This window comes from Seriola aureovittata, chromosome 7, assembly GCF_021018895.1.
Source record: "Seriola aureovittata isolate HTS-2021-v1 ecotype China chromosome 7, ASM2101889v1, whole genome shotgun sequence".
In the NCBI taxonomy this organism is placed as follows: domain Eukaryota; kingdom Metazoa; phylum Chordata; class Actinopteri; order Carangiformes; family Carangidae; genus Seriola; species Seriola aureovittata.
The window spans coordinates 20,861,842-20,881,058 of record NC_079370.1 but is presented as its reverse complement, the minus strand read 5'-3'; the positions used below and the strand labels follow the sequence as shown (position 1 = coordinate 20,881,058).

General features: G+C 39.3%; 3 protein-coding genes across 3 annotated transcripts; 1 reads left to right on the top strand and 2 right to left on the bottom strand.

Annotated features, from left to right (window-relative positions):
- Positions 1-680: 680 nt before the first annotated feature.
- LOC130171732 (uncharacterized) lies at positions 681-6,352 on the bottom strand. Its single transcript, XM_056379851.1, has 6 exons — positions 6,133-6,352; positions 5,606-5,742; positions 4,527-4,756; positions 4,108-4,255; positions 3,463-3,585; positions 681-3,331 (listed from the first exon to the last, which is right to left on the bottom strand). The coding sequence occupies exons 2-6, from the start codon at positions 5,703-5,705 to the stop codon at positions 3,282-3,284; spliced, it is 651 nt and encodes a 216-aa protein (XP_056235826.1). The 5' UTR covers positions 5,706-5,742; positions 6,133-6,352; the 3' UTR covers positions 681-3,281.
- Positions 6,353-7,916: 1,564 nt separating this feature from the next.
- Positions 7,917-11,902, top strand: cd22 (cd22 molecule). Its single transcript, XM_056381043.1, has 7 exons — positions 7,917-8,050; positions 8,574-8,918; positions 9,017-9,238; positions 9,994-10,281; positions 10,659-10,746; positions 10,855-10,888; positions 10,966-11,902. Exons 1-7 carry the CDS (start codon positions 8,005-8,007, stop codon positions 11,053-11,055), a joined length of 1,113 nt encoding a protein of 370 aa, XP_056237018.1. The 5' UTR covers positions 7,917-8,004; the 3' UTR covers positions 11,056-11,902.
- Positions 11,903-12,901: 999 nt separating this feature from the next.
- LOC130172357 (B-cell receptor CD22) lies at positions 12,902-18,778 on the bottom strand. The gene is made up of 8 exons (XM_056381042.1): positions 18,392-18,778; positions 17,569-17,711; positions 17,226-17,308; positions 16,893-17,098; positions 14,978-15,241; positions 14,379-14,690; positions 13,784-13,886; positions 12,902-13,474 (listed from the first exon to the last, which is right to left on the bottom strand). The coding sequence occupies exons 1-8, from the start codon at positions 18,444-18,446 to the stop codon at positions 13,411-13,413; spliced, it is 1,230 nt and encodes a 409-aa protein (XP_056237017.1). The 5' UTR covers positions 18,447-18,778; the 3' UTR covers positions 12,902-13,410.
- Between the last annotated feature and the right edge of the window lie 439 nt (positions 18,779-19,217).

Sequence of the window (19,217 nt, the reverse complement as noted above, 5' to 3'; positions counted from 1 at the left end):
TTATACTTCGAGGGGAAAAACACGGAGACACAGATCAGCTCTCACAAGAACACAAGAAACTCCACAATCAGCAGTTCAAGGCACAATGTCTCTGATGTCCATCAGTTTTTGTCTCATTGGTCCATCATGGATGTGGCAAGATAAAGGTTAGTTGTAGGGCAGTTAAAATGACTCAAAAAGTTGTAAAACTAATCACCTGCTCCCCCACCAACATGACTCAATATGATCAACTTGTTATTCTTTAACTTTTATTGTAATAGTTTAACTTATGTTTCCTACGGTATTGATGGATGTAACTTAAATTGATTCATGACAGTTAAAGGTCATCTTGACGACACACACTGAACAATGTAGGTTATCAGCGAAGGCCCAACCACACACACACACACACACACACACACACACACACACACACACAGCAACACCTGTGTCTCTGTTATGGTGGTATTCAGAGTGTTTGTCCATAAACAGCAGAGCTAAAAGTCTAAGAACAGGTTAGCTTACATAGCAGAGAGTCAAATCCAGTCATTCAGCAAATAAGTGAGCTTTAAAAAGATCTCGAAAAAGAACACAGAAGTTAATTCAACTTCTAGGTAATGGATAGTAATTCATTTTTCCTTGCCTGCAAAGTCATAATTGGAAACAGAAGTTAATGGTGGGTCCTCACATGACCAGGGTGCAAACATCAAATTTATGTGGTCACATTGCATAGCGATCACGACAAGACTTTATTAAGTTGTTAAGGACATGAAGAGACCAGACTTCAGAATATGACAGAGAGCCATCATGGAGTGAACTGAGGTGTAGCTGAACAGCTGAGTCAACACGTTGCTCCATACTACTTCTGTTGTATCAACTAAAAGACGAGGGAGAATTCTGTCCTGCTGTGTGTGTGTGTGTGTGTGTGTGTGTGTGTGTGTGTGTGTGTGTGTGCGTGTGCTTTGCTGGCTCTATCGGGTGTCACAAGACAGTCAGGGGAGTGAAGACCACAGTTAGTCAGTATGTCACATTCATTGGTTAGTGCTCAGTTAATTGAATTTTTACAATGGCCAAGAAACTGTGCAGGTAATTTGTGTTTGTGTAGTAACATTTCAGTGAATTTGGGAACAGAATACAACATTAAAACAGCAGGCTGAAGTGGATGATGTAGATTGACATTGACTCCTTTTGTGTTTTTTACTTTGTTCCGTAAAACAACATAAAGTGGGAGGGACAAAGGAAATCAAAGCCAAATACTGACCCTGACACAAGCTTACATGTAAGGAGTTCACCACCAGGAGGGAGCAAAGACACACCAACACTGTGTTCATCAGTTTACTGATCAGTGTGTCTATCTTTGCTCTGGTAGCTACTCTCTGTCTTTCACATGATGTTGCACTTTAGGATAATTGCAGCTACTCTACCTTTTATATGGACATGGAGAATAATCAACCATTTATGATATAACTGTGCAGCAGGTGATTAATAATGCAGATGATTAAGAGATGATGAAGGGATAGAGGGATAACATCCAAATTAGCCACATTAATTCACAATCTATCAGCCTCTATATAAAGTGCCCACCACCTGTTAACAAACTGTCCGACCCAGTCGTATGCTGCTGTGTCTACATGGCTGAATATGAAGTGCAGTTGTTGCAGTGTGAGTGTTTCTAATATAATCAGTCTTAACATTTACACATAGAGTACTGCATATTAAAGGAGGAAACTTCAATTCAAATCTGTGTGTTCAGATAGATATACACTGTTGCCCATAAAATTTGAATAATTTTGTTTTCAGACACAATCCTCTGTTTCTTCCTATTTAAATGCATCAGTAATCACCTTTGACCAGGTGCAATGATTACATTATGTGTCCCAATTACCCAGGTGAAATGAAATAAATCACATTGTCACAATCATTTCATGGAAAGAGGTAAAAAAATATTTTATTCCAACTTTATGAGCAACAGTGTAAATAAAAAAATGCTGCATGTACAGTATTAGACTACAACATTTGTCATGTCAGTGCTGGTTTGTGCCACAGGTACTTCATGTACTACAATGGTAGGGTCATACATACATACATGCAAAGGTCATATAGGGATCGCAGAACTCTCTGGTGCACAATGTCAAGTTTTAAAGGAAAGAATTCACCAAAAATGTGCACAAGACTGGAAATACAGTATACTATACTACAGTATGAATCTGACCATCTGATGGCAGATTGTTGATGGTGTCATTGCATCTTTCCCTTTCCTTTAATTAGTTTGGGTCATACAATCTTAAGATTGCCAGACATTTTAAGAGCACTCAGTTTTTGTTTTGACATCACAGAACTTTAATTTGGTGTGGGACAACATACTGAGAGAAAGCTCTGATTTGAAAGTATATCTCATGTACAGTGTCACCAGCTGATCAAGCTGGAGCTGGTAACAGGAAACAATGAAGCAAAACAGGATATAAGAATTGCAAATAAAGGATTATAAATTAAATATAGAGTTTTAATTGATTAATGTGACAAAAAAGTGCAACGTGGTCTAATGAAGTCAGAAATGGCTGTTTTAGTGTTTATCATTTACAATCATTTTTAAAGTGTGGCTTGTTATCGCCTCAGTGAGTGCTTCCCTCCAGTGGACAGACTGTGAAAGTGTAGCAGACTGACCTGGTATTAAAGGCACTGGGATCTTCATCAGTGAGTTCTTTACTTCCATTAGTTTGTTATAGAGCTGTTATTCATATGTACTAACACAAAGAGAGGCTGCTCTCCTATTCCTCATTTAACTGGTGACTTTGCAGAAAATCTCTTCGTGGTCGCTTTCTCAGCATTTTCAGAACCTCTGCTTCCGCTTACTGCTGCAGTCAGTACTTTAACCGGCAGCAACACTCACACTCTTTTTCTTACAAGTGGGAAAAACTAATGAACATTTGATTAAACAACAGACTGTTCTTCATATCCTGGCTTTACTACATACAGTAATCACAACAACAGATTTTACATGTGTCTGTAAAGGCAGTGCACATTATGACCTCCCACAAGTGGGGAAGGGTCAATCATTTTGGTGGATTGTGTGAACAACGTTCAATTATTGAGGGCAGAAAAAGGAAGTGAAAGACTGGATCGGACCTCAGTCATCATCTCCAGACCTGGGTTCAACCCAACTTTCACTTCACTTGGATTGGTCAAAGGTATTTCATTATAAAAGCAGTCCATGCTGTATCCTGTGTGTGTGAAGGTGAACCCTGACTACATTTTCATCATCTCTTGCTAAAATACAGTCTTCCTCAGCTTTCTGTCTCCTGTCAGTCCTTTGTTACTATTGTGGTCATATCATCTTCTGTTTCTTTTCCCCCTGAAACCACAAACACATCACACATTACTTACTCACTCAATTTCAGTCCGTCTATCTATCTATGAGTGTATTTATTGCTGTTTTTTTTTTTACACATTTGTTTCATGGACTTGCATTGAGGCGGTACTTACTGAAGCACTTCTGCAAGGTCTCAGATCTCCGCAGCATCGTGTAAGACAAACCAAACACCAACAGTATACCAAAGAAGCCCCCAATGCTACAGCTGATGAGAGTGGTGTAGCTGGTGCCGTTGTCTATAGGAGAGGAGAAAACAGGATGTAGTGAGGCAAAATGTAAAATTACATTTGTTAAAAAAGTCTTGAGAAAAGATAAAATCATATTTATATTTCTAGCACACTGAAAAATTACCTGTTGTTGAGAATCACTAGGTGGAATAACTTCTGCTTGTACATCGAATTGAAAAACTGTTGAATGGTACTCTTCAATTATGTGATGCTTTTAATTACAGGATTTATCAGAGGTGACTGAAAGCCTCAAAACAAAGTCTTTCAAGATTCCAAACATCTCAGCTCCTGTCTGTATACTTACATGCAGTACGTGTGAAAACTGAATTTAAGTGATTTAAATGTGCATTTTGTACTGTATGGACCTACTGAGGGAACTCACAGCGAGATATTTAAAAATGGATGCTCAGTCACATTCACTGTTCTATGCCCCTGAATGAATTTAACCAAAGACATGTAAGACATGTGCCAAGTAGTGGTGTCTGGATCTGGCAAAATAATTTAACGTGACTGAGATAAAAGAGTCTTCACCATAAACATGTAGGACAGCAGCAGGTGCATCAGGATTCCTCGACTGCTGACAAAGGACTCGTGTGCCGTTGTCGGAGAAAGAGGTTCCCCTGAGGGTCCACACGGCCAGTGACTCTCCCTTCCCCACATCACAGCTTCCATAGAGAGCCTGAGGAGCGAGACGACGAAGGGGATGAGAGGAGCGGAATGGGAAGAAAGAATAACATGTTGAAGAATATAAACATGATGTGAGCTGGGATGGGATCCAGCCCCCTGAGAGTTTGCGTGATATAAATGAAAATGTTAAGAAATATAACTTTAAATTACAGTTGCACTGTTTCAAGAGAGAGATTCGAGTGTGAAAAATTGTTAAAACATTCAATTCACTAAAAATAATCAGGCCTGAGAGAAGATAATGAGGCAGACAGAGACCACCTCACCTGGGGGATATCTTCCACATGGCCGTGAGGGCAGGTGAGGTTATATTTGCCGTGACTCCCGTAAAGGATGAAGGTGAGGCTGGGAGAATCTTCGGGAACTCCACAGCGAAACACTGCAGGTTCTCCCACAGCCACTGTGACGTCAGCTGGGCGTGTGAGGTAACTGGGTGCTGCAGGGTTGGTGGTTCCGACAGAGGAGATGGTGGTGGTGGCGACGGTGGTGTTTTGAGCTGGAACAGTGATTATGTGTAATTGATGTGTGTGTGAGAGAGAGAGGGATGAAGAGAAAAGAGATATAAGGGGAAATAATTGAACTTGTAACAATGATTACAGAGAAGTAAAAGCATATTTATTTCCTGGTGTGAAAGCCACAGGTACTGTAAATCATGTCCTGTTTGTTGAAATTATTAATTAATCATTATCATTATTAAAGAAAAATATCTGAATTTTCACCTGTTAGTGTTTCAATAAAATCTGATCTCATCAGAAAACAATGAAAGACATTTATTTACTTTTACTTTTTACAATTGTTCTCTTGTCACAACTAAACATGCAGACAATTGATCAGAAACTTATGAAACAGTTAAGGAACCAAACACAGACACAAGTGTAACAGTAGCAGCAACACGCTGTGCACAACATTACTCAGGTTATTGTTTAGTTCAGTTCAGGTTTTGTGCGTGTTGGAAACAAAATGCTACCTGAGACTTCAGTGTCTGGTATCTGACCTTAAGCAAAATCCCTCCACTGGCGTCATAAACATTTGGATATTCTAATGACCAGAAACCTGCGCGCTCCTGTAGGATTTTCTTGGAAGGGTGGAATGATTTGAAACTGCAGAATGAGGAAGTGTGATACAAAAAGTATCTCAAATCCCATTGAAAATCTTACAGACAAAGGTTCTTGCAGTGTTTAGTTTTGCAGTGGGATGGGATTTTGGACCTCAGCCTCACCGTATACTTTGTTCATTATTATGACGTCTTGATTAATAGCAATGTATGCATGCTTTCAGTTTAGGCCTTAATGATTTTACTGTGATTAATTACAGGAAACCTTAACCATGTCATGTTTGTCATTACCTGAGGAAGGTGTGATGAGTAGGAGCAGAGCCAGAAGCAGCAAACACATATGAGAGACTTTCCTCTGTGTCCTCATCTCTCCTTTCCTCCTGTTCTCCATTTCTTCACACTCAGTCTCTCTTATTCCACAGGTTAACCTGCAAAAGTTCAAACAAAGTAACTTTACTGTTCACATTACAATAAAGTAATACACACATATAATATATATAATAACAGAGTCCTTGTGTGAACAAGGGCAGATAAACAGTAAAATGGTTATTTGCCCTGAAGGTATTTTGGATACAGTGTGTAGCTGCTTTACGTGACAGTATTTTAGGAGATTTCAAACTGAGTTGAGAAACATCTGTAAAACATAATAAATATTTTAAACCAAAGTTTTTATTCAACACCATCAATCGGACGAGAGTATTTGGCCCGAGCAGTACATCAGCAATAAAATTACAGGATTTAAGTAATTCTCCTTGCTTTTAAAAACCTCTGCTGGTTCAAGGCCTCTGTCTTATGAGTATATAAGTGAGATCACTGACCGCAAAATGAACTGGAACTCCCCAAGCACGTCTGCAAGTAGCTTCCTTATTCCAAGATTGTGAAAATCAAGTCCTATTTTCGTTGAATTTAACTTTTGAGAAGTGCCAAACCCTCTCTCTGACACATGTATCTGCTGGCAGTGTCTCAGTAAACAGTGAGGAGACGGTCGTCAATGTCTCCACACAATGCTGACTCTCTCCATCCTCCCTGGTCTGACCAAGTCATGAACAACAAGGCACCTGAAGGAAGTCGGACACCTTCCTGATTTACAAGCCAGATTTCTGTGGATGAGAAAACAGGTTGAGCAGGCCCGGCTAAACCAATCATAGCTGCTGAAAGCAATGTCAGCTAACCATGGAAGGTTTTTCTGCTGTCCCAGTTTTACTTTTGCTTTTTATACCTTTATTTTACACCTCTTTCCCTCATTCCCCCTCCACCTTTACTTTCTCACCTCTCATTCTTGGAGAATGTAATACATGGATGACACAGTTTTGTTTTTTAATAAGTGTCATTGTTCTGATAATATAGGTAGCCTACTATATTGAATTTCCATATATGAAATATATGCTCATATAAAATGAAAAGCTATATGTACAAATTATATCTGAAATGTATTAGGAATTGGAACAATATATATAAAGTGGGTTCCAAAAGTGTGAGACCACTTCCAGAGAATGGGTAGATAGACATGTTTAAAATGAATGAGAAATGAATAAGACAAACATATGTGACCATATAGAATTTTTTTTAATGTATGTTGTCTTAATAAATTTGCATGTATAAATTAATAGCTAGCTTATACAGTCAAAACATATAAAAAATCTATACAAAAACATCATAAAGATATCATAGAGATCATGTAGATATTATAGATATACATTCATATATCTAGAGGATGTATATATGTGATAATAATACTATATATGACCTTATAGGTAACATATATGGCAGCATCACTCTAGATATTTACAGACATTATGTCATATATTACATTTCTGTAGCAGAACTTGTATCACTTTTTACAACATACTTGCACTTGCTCTTGTTGGGAGGCTCACTGCCAGCAGTGCGTCGTTAAGTGTTTGATATGGAGACAATGGATTGTATCAAGCTGTGTGAGCTTAATTTCTTTTTAGCTAAATGCAGACATCATCATGCCAACATGTTCATAATGACAATGCTAACATCAGCATGTTAGCAAGTCTAGCAGATGTCTATCTCACTGATCAGCTAAAAAGCCTAAACTGACGGTGGCTCTAGAGGAAAAGTCAGGGGATCATCCTCTGGGCATTTTGACTGTCATCGTCCCAATCCACCATTAGTTTCTGAGAAAGCCTATTTCACTCCAGACCGAGGATCGACCAACACTGACAACTGTTAAAAGTTGCAGGAAACTACAAGACTGAGGTGTTACTGCCAGTACTGTAAATATTAGGATGTTGAGGCCAAAAGGAAACGAACCCTTTAAGACTGTCTGGTGTTGGTGAAGATTTTGTTTTGAAAGGCAATGAAAGAAATCAAAATGAAGTAAAAGAACAAATGTAAAACAAAGGAAATAAGTGTCAGACATAAATTTCCAGATGACTAATTTCCTTTTTGTTTCAATGTTTTTCTAATGCTGGTGTAGTTTCCACGCACAATTTTTTTGCTGTGACTGAGATGACTCATCAAACACTCTTAGTTGTACAGAAATGTATTTTATCAAATGACATGGGTGGAGCTGCTGCCCTCTCTCATGTGTGACGTGGTCACAGCATCTGGAGCACGATGCTCATGTGTCAGCGTTTACATTTCCAGAAGAGTGAACCTCTAAGTTGTTCTCTGCCTCTGGATCCATGCTTCCTGCTGTGCTTTGTGTTTTGTATTGATTTATGGAAACGATGATCTCAATGCTGGTGCTTCTGATCATGACAGAAGGTAGGAAAAGCTTATTTTCAAATTTAAGTTTCAAGACAAACTGCAAGATAGTATTTAAATTTTCTTCTTTGTTGATTTCCACTGCTACTATTTTTTCAATTTCAACAAAAAATGTCAAATTTGTATTCATTTCATAATTTTTATCTACTTTAATAGATAATTGCAAGTTTATAAAACAGTATAAACAGGATGAATATCAGGATCGAGGGTAGACACTAAAACCTAAATGAGCAAGGGTGTCATTTTATCAACACACCTTTATCACAACACACTGGACTTTCCCAATTCAGATTTTTGCTGTTTCACTTTCAGTTTGATACACGTACTTCACTCTCTTGCTGCCCACTATTCAGAAAGTCTTGAAATGTAAGAAATGAATGAATGAATGAATAAATAAATAAAAAAATAAAAAACATAGCTGACTCTGGCATCCAGGCTGCTGATTCTCTTTTTTAATTCTGCATATAAATCATTAATTCAATAAAAAAAACATTTGATAGCATGTCTCATGTTCTCTCTGCAGGATCTGGGAGTTCTAGTTTTCCAGTGACTTTTGAAAATCAGGATCCTTGTGCTGTAAAGGGATCTTCAGTGGAGTTCAGGTGCTCGTACAGCTACAAAGATGGGGAAACGGTTAGAAAGACTGCGTGGTACAAAGGGAAATTAATAGATGGCATCTGGAAACGTGTTCTGCTTTCACATCTGCCTTCATATGAAAATCGTACTGAATATCTTGGTGACCAGCAACATGACTGCAGCCTTGCAATTCATGACCTGCAGGACAATGACACTGGATATTACTACTTCAGGTTTGATACGGACACATATGGATGGCGTAGTAAAAATTCGGTGTATCTGTCTGTCACAGGTAAAATTATTCTACACTGAGAACTACGCTGCAAGTGTGATATTTTCAGCTTTTTCTTAATTTCACGGCCTCTGTTTCTTCAACTGATTGATGTCCAGAGCTGATGGCCAACGTGTATCCAGAGAGAGTGAGAGCAGGAGACAATGTGACTCTTGAATGTGAAGCATCCTGCCAACTTTCTGGCACCGTCTGGTTCAGAGACGGACACCCAGTAGCCAAACCAGAGTTCTCGGCTCAGGCAGAAGATTCTGGAAATTACTTATGTGCCGTCCAAGGACAGGAGTCAGTGCACTCTGAGCCTGTGGCTCTGGATGTTCAGTGTAAGTACTATATGATGACATTTTTGACTGGGACCAGCTCTGAATTTTCCAGACTATAGGGTCACTTAAAAACCTTGAATTGGTTGTAAGCAGAGTTTGACAGAAACATGTATTCTTGCTTATGGATTAGAAAGACAGAAAATAACTTTTTTTTTTTTTTTTGGTACAGGTGAGTGTTTCTCAGTTCAAAGCACTCTTTTTCTTTCACTTCTTTTTTTCATAATTCAACCTCTATGTGACACCTTACATAAGGCATAGCCGCTAGCAACCTCTCTGCTCCTCTTCACAGGTTCTCTACATCCTGGGTTTGTTTTTACTAATTTAGTTTATGTGTATGTTTTGTTTTGCACCTTACAACACCTGCACACCACACACCACTGGCTTGATTGATTGCCAACACAACATATTGTAAGTATTAGATTTGGCATTTTAGTTCGCCAGGTCATAACAACACTTATTAAATAAGAAGACTGATTTCACTATGACGTCTGTGAACTATGCAGCCACGGCCCGCTGTCAGTTAGCTTAGCTTAGCACAAAGACTGGAAACAGGGGGGAACAGCTAGCTTGGCTCTTGAGAGGTAACATAATCTGATTACTAGCATCTCCACAGCCTACTAATGAACATGCTACATCCATTTTTGGGTGTTTGTTATTTCCACACACTATTTCACAGCCTGACTTACTTTGGCCATGTTTCCTTTTAAACTTGTACAAAAATAATAACAGCACAATGGTCATGTTTTTTTATACAGATCCTCCATTTAATGTTTCCATCGAGGTGAGTCACCCTGGCCGTCTGGCAGAGGGCAGCAGTGTGAATTTGACCTGCACCAATGCAGCTAACCCTGCAGCAGACAGCTACACCTGGTCCTGGGGTTATGTGTCCAGCTCCAGCTCCATGCTGCAGGTGGGCTCAGGACAGGTGCTGTCTCTTCTCTCTGTGGAGGCGTCCCACACCGGACTCTACCTCTGCCAGGCCAAGAACAGTGTGGGGGAGAACAACTCAACTGAGGTGCTGCTGACAGTGTATCAAACAGACAGTGAGTACGCAGGGAAGCTGAAGCTCGTGGGTCATTGATGAACTGAGCAGTAATGACCTGTGTGTGTGTGTGTGTGTGTGTGTGTGTGTGTGTGTGTGTGTGTGGGGACTGATAGTTTTAAACCAGCCTGAGTGGAAGGATTTTTAGGGGGTAGGGGAGCAATCTCAAGATGAAACTACATTTTCATTCTTCACATGTGCAACCATAACTCTGGGATTAGATGCAAAACTACTTGTCAAAATAAGTTTAGAAAACACCATAACCTGGAATTTAAACAAACATCAACTAACATTGTTACAAACACAGTATTTACTGAACATTTCTGTTTGTTAATCGTGTTAGTTCATTTTCTCACACAGTTTTTTCTCCCTGCACAGTTTGGAACAACCGTTTCATCCTCCTTATTTGTATTGGAGTCAAAGTTGTTACTGTGCTCTTGCTTCCGCTGGTTATTGTCTGGGCTTGGTAAGTTACGTTGTACTCAACACTATTCATTATGGAGCAGTTGGTTAATTTTAATACAACTGTCATGAAGAGCTCTGTGTACAAATGTTTCCTATTTCATTGTTAAAGGAGGAAACGACATAATTCTGCTGTGGATGAAAAGGTAAGGACCCACCCCTGTTTAAATAAATGAATCACAGTTTGTCACAAAATGTCTTATATTGTCCTGTTATGTTTCAGGATGAGGACAGCCATGATTATGAAAACATCAGCCACATCCAAATGGGTAAAACCAGCAACAATAAAAAAACAAAACAGGATTACACATAGGGAAATGTCTGTTTAAAGAAACTACAGAACCATGATGCCATTTGATTACACCAAATACACAACTTGGCTCTCTGGCACAGGAATGTCTGTGGTTTGTTTGTTGCCTCGAGCTCAACTGAGCTCAACCAAAAACAGCTGGACTTAGAGCTGAGCAGCAAGTTTGTCTGCTTGAAAAATGCAGCTGCACCTCTCACTCCTTCCCGCCTCTGTCCATGTCATCCCTGATTTGAATGTGGCCTTTGTTGCCGTGACTGTAGCAGTCAGTGTAGTAGTAACAATTGTATCATTATTACTATCAGTCGTAGCTCTCCCGGCTGAATGTGCTTGATATATATTTATTATGACAGTGTTTTATGCCACTATGTTACATTCATAATTGTGATATATTCAAAAGTATTACTTCCATTTTGAAAAGTGTGTCTGGTCTGAAAATAGAGCTGTTGGACTCGTCTCAGTGGTGTGAATGGTGCAGCAGACTGAGTCCAGAATCAAAGCAGGATATGCTGCCCCCCTCAGTTTCAGACACACATGTACATTATGCTATGCTAAATGTCTTGTTACCTTCAGTCTAACAACTTGTATTATTTACATAATTAATCTCAACCTGAGTCTTTTCTAAGGCTGGGGTTCAGGCTGGTGGTTAAGGTTTAATAATTTTTGATATTTACTTTTTTGATTTGTTGTAATCAGTGTTTACTGTTCAATAATCTTACTTTGCACCTTCTGATGAAAACTACTGAAACACATTTCACACCTGCTGCATGTAGAAGAGCTGCCATTTGCTGCTGTAATATGTATGTAAATAATATTTTTATAAGGCATATTGTCATGACGTCTTGATTCTAGATTAGTTTTCTATTTTCATTTTTTTAACAGAATGTTTGAACATATTTTGCTATGCAATTAACTTGTTTTCAAAGCAAGTTTTCCTTTAAAAGGTTAAGTGAAAATAAAACATACAAAATGTTTTTTCATTAAATCTACAATTTCACACAGTTTGTAAAACTTGGTATCACTCTTCATGCTAAATACATTGCATTTAGAACAAATCTCACATGACATTGGCTGTAGCTTACAACAGTTTTGCAATCAGAAGCTTTAGTATGTGATAGTGCAGCACTAATAACCTGCTCTCATTAAAAACATCAGATAAATGTTAAAAATACAGTAACAGTAACTAAACAAAAGCTCTTTAACTGATGAGCACATAAATGAAACTGCCCTTTTAAATATTTAGGAAATGAAGCACTTCTCTTTGCTTCATTAGTTTTTAAAAATGAAGATGTGTGCACCACTGCACTCAGCTGTTCTCACTTATATAATATGTGGCTAAAATAGACTAACGAGATGAAGAGTTGATATCCCAGGACATTTTGTAAGTGGACGCCCTGGTGTCCGGAGTCACTGTCCTCCTGGTTTTCACCCTCCTCCCCCTCCACAGGCTCTGGTCAGGATCTGTTGGTGCCTTATCTCACTGAAGAGTTTACTCAGAACCACACAGACGTGACCCAGTCTGAACCGCTTACAGCTCTTAATTGGGTCGTCATGACTACGTTTTCCATCATCTTTGTCATGCTCTTTATAATCAATAACACACTTTCAATAATAGCTGCTTCCGTTTTCTCTTCCTGAACACTGAATACAGTAAATAACAACAACAAGTCCGGATGTCATCTGTGGTGTTCAGATGTAATGAACCATGAATGCAGTATTCAAATTCACACCTGTTACTTTCATATTACAATCAACAACAGCATAAAAAAATTCAGTCTATCTTATATTAAATATAATTTCTGACAGAAGCATTTAGCTTATCCCACAGTACAAATGCACACTGAACAAATGATCAGATAACCGAGAGCCAACAGAATATAATATACAATATAACATTCAAATATATTCCAACACTGTTTCCTGTGGTTCAGTCGTTACTAAGTCCAAGTCCATCCTCGTTCAGCTTGGTGCGTTGAAATCCAGGAATGAAGGTTTCCAGAGTAATGTGTCGGAGCGTAATGTCCATCACACTGTGTGATCTCCAGGTTCCCACTCTCTCACTGTGTGAACTGAGCTCACTGTCAGCAGTGAGTCTTGAAAGTAGTTTTTCCTCTGTGTTAAGTCGTGAGGACGAGAAGGATATGAACTGTGCCACAGCATGCGGTGCAATACTAATTTGAAGGTGTCTGCAACATGAGGTGAGAAAGTAAGTGCACAGGAGTGTATGAGGGTGCTGGAGAAAAATTCTGCTTATCGTGAGGTTGTTAAATATATATAAAAAAAAGTGTCTTGTGCTGTTGGTGGCTGTAGGGTGTTGCAGATATGACTTTGTACACAGTGAGTCCTGGTCTTGCTGAGTCCTTACGGCTCTGTGGTATATGTGGAAGTGAGGACATACGACTGGTGTTGGGATGACATCTGTCTCCTGAGAGGGACAGACAAATGACTCAACAAAAAATAAGAACCTTGATCTACTTTTCTTGAAATAGAGTAAATTTTTTAACCAAAATCCAAGCACCGAAGATACTTGGTAATATTGTTTGGTAGCGTGTCATGAACTGGATCTTTTTAACAACACACTTTCTGTAAATATTAGGTCAAACACTGACAATTGTACCTCATTTTTTAAAATCAAATGATTTTATTTATATTTACGACTGTAGCTCTGAAGATTCCTGAAGATAAAATGCTGATAGATCAAAGAAATATGATAATAATGAAGCAAAGAACTCACCTTCTCATAAGAAAGGCAATTACGGCTAGAATAAGCACCAGGACACCGACGGTAACTCCAATAAGCACCGCTTTGCTTCTTCTAGACTCAGATGTGGCCTTTGCTGCAACAGAAAAGTAAAGACAGCTACTGTAAGTCAAACTGTCCCAGGCAGTGTTTTATATAAGCATGTTAATGGACAGAACCCAGACACAGAACATCCTGGTGCCGACTATATTCAATTCAAGCACCTTTGAGTGTCGAGTGAATCAAACACAAGACGTTGCAGTTATGTACGACGCACCTTAACCACTGGGACACCAGGTCGTCCCACAAATAACCCACCATTGTTTCGGCAGGGAAAATGTTTCACTCAGATTTATTTGTAACAGAAGACTGGGTCCAAAGTTTGCTCTCTACAGTACAGTATGTCAGTTGAAGTGTTGTATAATAATATTTTCAAGTATATTATGATCCCAGAGTGATTTAAGAATCGCTCTGTACACAATAAGGATCATTAATAATTTGGCCAGATGTCGCTCTGGTAATATTTTCTGCAGGCCTGTGGAGCAAACCTGGTTGTCGCTTAAAACACACAGGCTCTTCGTTCACCTACCAACGGGACCTGGAAGTGTTACAGTGTAAGTCTGTGATCCATGTCTGTTGCGTGCTACGCAGCAGTGCTTCTCGTCTTCCTCAGCCGTGATGTTGACACTGCTGAGCGTGGAGCCTCTTCCTGTGGGTGAAGCCAGGGATTGTCTTGCTTGATGGAAGCTTTTGTCTGTTGCAGGGAGACATGCTGCACCATGGTACCAGGTGTACGTGTGGACAGGTGGGTTAGCATCACTGCTGCAGGTCAGAGTCACAGGAAGCGCACTTTGTTGCTGTCCAGCAGGAGAGACTGAGACAATTGTATTTCGAGGAGCGTCTGGAGAGAAGGGAGGTCAAAGGTCAATTACACCAGTCATATTGGATTTTGTCATTACAGTTTACTGGTCAAACCTTTTTGAGTTTTAACCCGAAAACCGTATGAGGAAGTTTCTTCATCTAGAAGGAATGAAATCTTTTTCCACATTAATTTGCTTAACTTTCAATATTAAGCAAAGCAGTAAACCAATCTTTGTCTTCCTTTCTTTACTTCCTTCTTTCTTTTTGCTTATTACAGTTCCACAATTTAAAATGTTTATAATTTAAAAATGATTAAACTTTACTTACACTCTACATCAATGTCCAGCATCGCTGAGTTCTGCACTTTATCTCCAGTCTGTATCTGACAGTAGTAGCTGCCAGAGTCATCAGATGTAACTTCACTGATGTTCCACACCTGTCCATCATGTCTTGTGGTGGTGCTGGCGTTCCTGAACCATCTGTAACTGACCTGCGGACTGGCTGAAGGGCTGCAGCAAGCCAGACGTACGGCCACACGCTCACTGATGCCAGTGGAGGGACTCACTGATGCTGTGACTGCAGAAGAAGAGTCTGGAGAAAACATGGGGTTAGATTTCTTAGTTACTTCAAGTAGACAAAATTTCAAATTCAATTGAAATGATTTGTGGGTTTTGACAAATCAATCAAATGTGTGGAACTACAGTATAGAAATACTGGGATTTTAAAGATGTTGTGTTGTGTCTAAGCTGTTTTTTCCTCATCTGAACAAGAAATTAGCTCTGGTGGGGAAATGGTTAAACTGTTATGCTCATTTCAATATAATTCTTGGCTCAAAATGATCAAATTTAAGACGACCAGGTGTAAAAAATATTATCATTGACCATTTAAAAACCCACCATGGGTAACATTTTGCTATGAAACTGTACAGGAGAAAGCACTTCACCTTTGATACCAATGATAACAAGCTGACTGTAAAATAGTAAATTCTGGCCTCTGGTTGATTATCACAATTTTCTATTCATTTAACATTCACACTAAAAGATGTTGGTTTTAATAATTTTGTCACGAACAACATGCCATGATAATTTGTACGAAATCTGAGCTGAAAATCTTTCTGTTGAATACAAATATCCAGATAATTCATTTCTATTCTATTACTCTTTATCATTTTTGGTTGTTTTGTCAGCCCGGCAGGTTAACAGAACCTGATGGGGATTTGTAAAGTACAAAAAATGGCAGAGCATGATAACAGAGAGAAACCAGAAAATAAGAGTATCACTTCACACGGATGTTTCTCCATAATTTCTTAAGAATATCTTGTGGTGAAACACCACCACCACTAACTACCCTGCCCTACACACACATACACACAAAATGAGACTGGCTCTAACTCTCTTTAAGGATCTAACACCTTAAATTGCTCCACATCCCCTTTTTTCGACATTCAGCAAAAACAAGTTAAAATTTGTCCCCACACGTGTGGCTCTGAAAATAATCTGTCCACGAACGTCAACGTAGAATTTGGTTGGAAAGAAGAAACTGTCCTTTGACATTATGACAGATTATCATGTCACACTAAGCTGATACAAGATTTATATCCAGACAGTGGTCAGTTTCAGTTCCACTTCTCATAAATAGCACAACACACAATCAAGCGAAAGGTTGCTCAGAGGAAGTGGTTAATCCTTGTTTGTGCAAAACATCAAACTTATTATCTGGTTGAGAGAAGTGCAAATAGACTTATTTCTTAAAGACTTTGTAATAATCATTTTACTGTAGAGCATTGCTAAGAAAACAGATATAAGATCAGTAAGTTGACAGGATTATTTGTGCCACTCAGATCAGTAAAGACTCATGAATGTACAAACTAACCCTAACGGAGTAGAGCTAAACGCTGTCCTTTAAAGACTCGCTTGTATCACCTCAGATCTGTGTCACTGCCAGTGCAACATTGATGTTAACAAGTGTATGTTTTAAGACACTCGCTTCTTGACCACACAAAACATCACTTCTGGGTGTAGTCTGTTACACCAGTAATGTCATGTTGAACTATGGTCCAGCGATATTGCATTTTAAATATTGCTTTACATTTCTATTTACTGGAGCGCTTTGTAAGTCAACAAATGATGAAACATTGATTGGTGACTGTGATGGTCATACTCCTGCTGCTGATGGTGGTGATGATGATGATAATGTTGATGATCATTATAATCAGTTGTGATGGTAAATGAAATATTCCCACCTGCCACCAATAGCTGTATGCCTCTCTGCGCTGGCATCTTCTGTGTTGGATGGCTGGTGATGAGGTAAAACACGTAGTTTCCACTGTCTGACTGTCTCAGATTAGAAATCTTCAGAGAACAGTTCTTTGTTCCTGGTTGTCCCAGGTACTGCACCCTGTTCTGGTAAGATGGATCTGGGAAAATACCAGCGCTGTGGAACACATACCTGACACAGACAGACAGATGTAGATACAGTAATTAGTATTTTTGTCTAAACTCTGTGCTATGACTTCTTTGAGAAAATACATTGCAGCTCTGGTTTTGTGTGTGCTTCTGTGTGTCTTAAACAATACCGTGGGGTGATACAGCGGCTGTTTTCGAGACACCACATCTCAGACAAAACTTTATACTGTTGTCCTTCTTCACCTCCTCCACCCTAACAGAGAACAATGAAGAGAGCTGCTAGCCAAGGGATAAAGTACCTTAAAACAGTAGATTCAATGTTTATTTTAACTTGATGCTAGATGTTCAAACCTCAATTGTAAGCTTAAAATAATAGTTTATTTCGACTCCCCTTCATAAACCACCCATATCTGTTCTTATCCATTCATTCTGATTGCAGATTTCAGCCCTCGAAGAGTCGGCACACTGCAGGATATACTACGCCGGCGAACAATGGCTTCTTTATTGAATTACCTGAGTAGAGAGCTTCCCCTCTCCCCTGGTTTCATTAGAACTTTGAGGGTAGTCATAGGAACAAGGGAGAATCACCGAAGAACCAATCACAGCACAGATGGGACTGGAGGGGAGATGAACCGACCAATTACCAGCAAGAACACCTGAAAGGCAGAGGATTTGTGTTATAATTTAAAAAGTTTCTACATTATAATCATTCAAAATCATGTAGAAAACACAGTACAGTGGTGTAACATAACAAATAAAGTCTTTAATACACTTACACAACCATAATTTAAAAACATGTTGATGTTAATGTATTTGTTCCCAACATTGATTTCCCAGTTAAAATAACATTATCCAGAGTCATAGTGAAAACAAAATCAAAGGAAAATGAGGAACCTTTATGACAGTTACAGTTACAATTTGTATTCATTGTATTTTCCAGACATGGCTTAGTATGGACATTGTTATTTGTTTTTCTTTTTGATATAATTGAAAAGAAATAAGAATGTGTTTGGTTTTTGGAGCAATGTAAAATAAATCAGTATGCCTATAGCTCTGGATGTGGCCTACTTGTTGCCTCAGAAATTGCCAAGATTTGATTGACAACTGCAGTATAATATGACATTACTCAAGATGAAATAATCCTCCAAATTTTTGTGGCCACATCGCAGCTTCATGATGTTTTTTTTATGTCACTCCAATAAACAGTCAAGCTTAACACTTAATTTTGGTCAATCGGTGTGGAAACTATACAGACAGATGTTGTGTCAGCTGATCTTCACCATGCTAAAGGTAGATGCCATCATGAATGCTGGTGGTACTTTAATATATAACTTACCTGTCAGAGAGAGTGTGAGGAGCAGCCAGCAGCTTCGTGCCACTTGTCCTCCCATCTTCCTGCTGTGGTGGTTTGTTTTGTAGGGCTCTCCTGGCTTTCACCTTTTCTCTTCGGCCTATCCCCAGTCCTTCTGCTGCCTTGTCTACCAGTCTGCCCTCCTCTGCTCTTTACTGAACTCAGTGTTGTTTCTCTCTCCTCAGAATATACACTCACAGGTCAGATTGTACAACTTCCCTATTATTCTTCATGTCAGCAAGGAACTGTGGTGATGACTGGGCTTTTATGTCATGCAAAGGGAACTTGCTAAACATAAATGTGTGTTTGAAGGTTGTTGTTGTTGGGAGACACGTTATGTTTGCTGACTCACTTGATTATGAGGACACCACACTTGCAGAGGGTAATCTCTGTATCAAATCAGCTATCACCATGACGCCAGTTTGAAGTCCCTGCTGCGGTTGTGTATTAATATGATTTCTTCACCTTTGCCAATCGTGGATGTATGGTGCCAATGTGCAGGGTAAGGCAGCTCTGCGAGCTCTCGTGCCTCCGTTTGTCCAATCAGGAACGTAACTTGACGTCACTCGCGCCCCTCAGTCTGTGCAGCTGGCCGCTCACAGGACGACCACACACACACACACACACACACACACACACACACACACACACACACACACACCACCGACAAACTCTGGATAAACTTTCACTAACTCACTCTTCCACCCTGCCCGGTCTTCCAAATGATTCTCTCTTTTCTATTAGAAGCGGGAGCAGGTGGTTTTGGTTGATAGAAAACAGTTAAAACTGTAGCTGAAAACGTTTGTCTTTT

What these genes read in the sequence shown, in the direction of transcription:
- LOC130171732 (XM_056379851.1), bottom strand. Translation starts at nt 5,705, where the DNA reads ATGGAGAACAGGAGGAAAGGAGAGATGAGGACACAGAGGAAAGTCTCT. An exon ending in ACTCATCACACCTTCCTCAG is followed by an intron (nt 4,757 to 5,605) that starts GTAATGACAAAC and finishes TCACTGTTCCAG; the next exon opens with CTCAAAACACCACCGTCGCC. An exon ending in ATGTGGAAGATATCCCCCAG is followed by an intron (nt 4,256 to 4,526) that starts GTGAGGTGGTCT and finishes CTCGCTCCTCAG; the next exon opens with GCTCTCTATGGAAGCTGTGA.
- cd22 (XM_056381043.1), top strand. Translation starts at nt 8,005, where the DNA reads ATGGAAACGATGATCTCAATGCTGGTGCTTCTGATCATGACAGAAG. An exon ending in GACAGTGTATCAAACAGACA is followed by an intron (nt 10,282 to 10,658) that starts GTGAGTACGCAG and finishes CTCCCTGCACAG; the next exon opens with TTTGGAACAACCGTTTCATC. An exon ending in ATTCTGCTGTGGATGAAAAG is followed by an intron (nt 10,889 to 10,965) that starts GTAAGGACCCAC and finishes GTTATGTTTCAG; the next exon opens with GATGAGGACAGCCATGATTA.
- LOC130172357 (XM_056381042.1), bottom strand. Translation starts at nt 18,446, where the DNA reads ATGGGAGGACAAGTGGCACGAAGCTGCTGGCTGCTCCTCACACTCTCT. An exon ending in CCTCACACTCTCTCTGACAG is followed by an intron (nt 17,712 to 18,391) that starts GTAAGTTATATA and finishes TCTGCCTTTCAG; the next exon opens with GTGTTCTTGCTGGTAATTGG. An exon ending in GCTGGACATTGATGTAGAGT is followed by an intron (nt 14,691 to 14,977) that starts GTAAGTAAAGTT and finishes CCTTCTCTCCAG; the next exon opens with ACGCTCCTCGAAATACAATT.